At 62.1% G+C, this 3,713-nt stretch overlaps 1 protein-coding gene across 1 annotated transcript; it reads left to right on the top strand.

The window, feature by feature from the left end:
* The first annotated feature begins 492 nt into the window (after positions 1 to 492).
* LOC115840448 (glutathione S-transferase P) lies at positions 493 to 3,302 on the top strand. Its single transcript, XM_030833344.2, has 7 exons — positions 493 to 599; positions 794 to 829; positions 1,131 to 1,231; positions 1,340 to 1,427; positions 1,806 to 1,909; positions 2,748 to 2,855; positions 3,034 to 3,302. Coding segments are annotated over exons 1-7 (627 nt in total). The 5' UTR covers positions 493 to 598; the 3' UTR covers positions 3,223 to 3,302.
* The last annotated feature ends 411 nt before the right edge of the window (positions 3,303 to 3,713 follow it).

Here is a 3,713-nt window from a genome sequence, read left to right as displayed (position 1 = left end):
CGCACCTGAGTTGAAGAAATGAGGTAATTTAGAGAGAAAAGGTAAGAAGGGAGCAGCGGGGTACGTGACTCATACAAGAACCCGAAGGTGGCCTCCAAACGGCGGATGGGTCTGAAAACCCAACTTGGGGTGTGAGTTGAGTGTTTGCACGTACGTGCACAGGGGGTGTGTCCGTCTTTGTACAGCATCTGGGCCCAGGGGGTGTGTCCGTCTTTGTACAGCACCTGGGAACAAGTGTCTACATGCAAGGGTTTGTGTCTCTGGGGTCTGTGACCCCAGCAGGGGAAGGGGCTGGACTGCGCTCCCTCTCAGGCCTCTGGAAGGTTCTGGAAACCAGCCCTAGCTGTGAGCGCATCTGCCCAGGCTGGACGTTCGGCAATCGGATGCAACCGTCTGGGACTGGCTGCGCGGCGTGGTTGAGGGGCGGGGCGGGGGGCGGAGGAGCGGCTTACGGCCAGCGCGGTGACTCAGCACGGTGGGGTGGGCCGGGGCGGGGCGGGGCGGGGCGGGGCGCGCCCACCCGTATAAGGCTCGGGGCCGACACCGCGGGCGCCGGAGTTCTGTAGCTGCTGCCGCTGCAGAGGTCTGCGTCGCCATCAGTGAGTCCCCGCCGCCTGCAACTCCCTGGGGGATTCCGAGGGGGCTCCCAGGGTTTTGGGGAGCAGTTGGGGCTCTCGGGGGGGCCTACAGCGCCCAGAACAGGGGATGCAACCCCAGGGAGGACGAGCGGGCGCCTTCTCCCCCGTAACACGCCTCTCCCAGACGCTAACAGACTTTTCTCTGCATCCTGCAGTGCCGCCCTACACCATCGTCTACTTCCCTGTTCGAGGTAGGGACCTGTGACCGGGAGGGAGGGGAGGCAGAGGTTGGGGGCTGCAGCAGCCCACGCCCCTCACCCACCTGAGGGAGTCCCCAGCCTCCCTTTTCCCTCCATCACGTGGCTACTAGCTCCGCCTTCCCTGTGCCCCGGAGCTGCCCGTTGCTAGAGTACGCAACTTCCCGGGCCTGGCCCGCCCCCCGCAGTGTGCTGGGAGATCATCGGAGGAGTCCTCACCTCCTTGGCTCTTTCCCAGCGCGCTGCGAGGCTGGGGTCTCTGCCCATCCCCACACCCCGTCCTCCCCTTCCCCAGGGCGCTGCGAGGCCATGCGCATGCTGCTGGCCGACCAGGACCAGAGCTGGAAGGAAGAGGTGGTGACCATGGAGACCTGGCCTTCACTCAAGGCCTCCTGTGTCAGTACTTCTGTCGTATCCCGGGTCAGGGGCTGGGCACTGGGGGGCAAAACTAGGGTGGGGGGCAGCCAAGCTCAGCACCTCTGACAGAGCTGTGCATTCCCCCAGCTGTACGGGCAGCTCCCCAAGTTCCAGGATGGAGACCTGACCCTGTACCAGTCCAATGCCATCTTGCGTCACCTGGGCCGCTCCCTCGGTGAGTCCTGAGCCTGCAGGTGGCCCAGTCCAGGGCAGGGGTGTGCGGGCATCAGTCAGCGTTCCTGAGCATCTGCTCAGTGTTGGCCCCTTGAGCCTCTTCCACTTAAATCAAATTGTCCTGCAACCCTGTGGAGTGGAGGCAAGTGGAGGTTACCTATCTTCCCTAAGGTCAGGCCCGGGTCTGTCTAGCAATCCTTGCCCTGTAGCAGGCCACCTCCCACTGAATTCTGAGCGTGGACTCAGACGGTCCTTTTCCACATCCTCCTCCCTCCTCCCTGGCCGAGGCTCACAGGCAGCCACGTGGCCTGTCTGGTGGGTCAGGTTGTAGTGGCTAGTCAGGCTCCCCGTCATGCTGTCTGCTCTCCCGCCACCCCAGGGCTGTATGGGAAGGACCAGCGGGAGGCGGCCCTGGTGGACGTGGTGAATGACGGTGTGGAGGACCTTCGCTGCAAATACGTCACCCTCATCTACACAAACTACGTAAGCAGGGACACAGGGATGGCCACTGAAGACAAAGAAAGGGGCTGGCTTCCTTCTCACCCTACACGACACCCCTCACGCAGCTCTGACTGACCCTTCCCTTGGGCTGCTTCTGGCTCTGCGGGGCGGGGGGGGATGTCAAGAGCCATTATGGACTGGACACAAGACTCAGCCTCCCTGCCTGGGGGAGGGACCCAGTCAAGTAGCAGGCAATGGCAGAACAGCGTGAGGACAGGAGACATCCAGCCAGAGGTGGTCCCTGATCCGCAGCTGGGGGAGGTCCGGAGCACTTCCTGGAACCAGGTGCAGAGGAGGAGGGTCTATAGTCAGCTTCTAGAAGGGGTGCTGGCACTGTCAGGTGCACAAGGTATCAGGCACGGAGCACATTCAGGGACTAGGGACCAGTTTAGCAGAGGCAAGGTGTGTGTGCCTACGTGTGTGAGAGGGAGGGAGGGAGGGAGAAGAGCGGCAGGAGATAGAGCTGGAGGGGCAGCGGGCCCAGGTCCTGGAGGCCTTGAACCAGCTGGCTTGGATGCTCTCTTTGGGGAGTCTAAGCAGGGCGGTGTCTGTGAGATCCAGAAAGATCCTACAAGGCTTTTGCAACAGTCCGGAGAGCGATTGTGGCAAGAGTGGCCTAGCGAAGGATCAGCAGCTGAAATGGACAGGATGTGGCAATAGCCTGGGGTGGGGAGTGAGGAGAGGAGGGGCGGGGGCCGGGTGAGTGGCGATTCGCTGAGACGGGGCAGACAGTAGGCGACGTCTCAGGGCAGGGGCAGAGGCAGGGCGAGCAGCAGTGTGAGGGTCAGGAGGATGATGTGCGGTGGCATCTCTCTGGCAGGAGGCGGGCAAGGAGGACTATGTGAAGGCACTGCCCCAGCACCTGAAGCCTTTTGAGACCCTGCTGTCCCAGAGCCAGGGCGGCCAGGCCTTCATCGTGGGCAACCAGGTGAGCTGGCCCTGTCCCGCCCCTTCCGCACCACCCTCTTCTTACAGATGGCAAACCGGTGCAGAGCGAGCACGTGAGCCATTGGTTCAGCAAAGCTGGGCAGACCAGGGGACCGGCTCGGGCTCCCTGTCTCGCACCTTCCACACCCACCGAGCCCTTGCCCCGCTCTGCCCTGCAGATCTCCTTCGCCGACTACAACCTGCTGGACCTGCTTCGGATTCACCAGGTCCTGGCCCCCGGCTGCCTGGACTCCTTCCCCCTGCTCTCGGCCTACGTGGCCCGCCTCAGCGCCCGGCCCAAGCTGCAGGCCTTCCTGGCCTCCCCGGAGCACGTGAACCGCCCCATCAATGGCAACAGGAAACAGTGAGGGCTTGTGGCACTTGCAGCAAGAGGCAGGGAGCTGCCTGCTTCCCTTTCCCTAGGACCAATAAAGTTTCCAAGAGAGAAGCAGTGCTGTGAACATTGAGTTCTCTGGGGAGGGGACTCCCTGATCCTCTCACGCCTGGGGGAGGGACAGGCAGCTAGACAGGATACTTGAATCCTAAAACACAGAGTGTCTTCCTGGAGCCCTCAACCAGCTCTGTGTTTACTGAACTCCAGAAACAAAGAAAAAAAACCAAAGAAACAGGAAGAGTAATCAACCATGGTCCCTGCCCTGGAGATCCCCACAGTCTACAGAGAACAGGCTCACTTAAATAAACATGCTTTCTGCTCTCAGCAGGCCACCTGCCAGAGGGCCTCCATCCAGGACTGCAGGAGCTGAGGGGCCCTTGGCCGAGCAGGGGCGTGGGGAGGAGCTGAGCCGCTCAGAACAGCCCCGGCTGGGTCGGTGGGAGGGTCAGTCACTTCTGCTCAGAT

The sequence above is a fragment of the Globicephala melas genome, chromosome 8 (genome assembly GCF_963455315.2).
Source record: "Globicephala melas chromosome 8, mGloMel1.2, whole genome shotgun sequence".
NCBI lineage: Eukaryota > Metazoa > Chordata > Mammalia > Artiodactyla > Delphinidae > Globicephala > Globicephala melas.
Note: the sequence above shows the minus strand (reverse complement) of the source record. Positions and strands in the feature narration are given on the sequence as shown.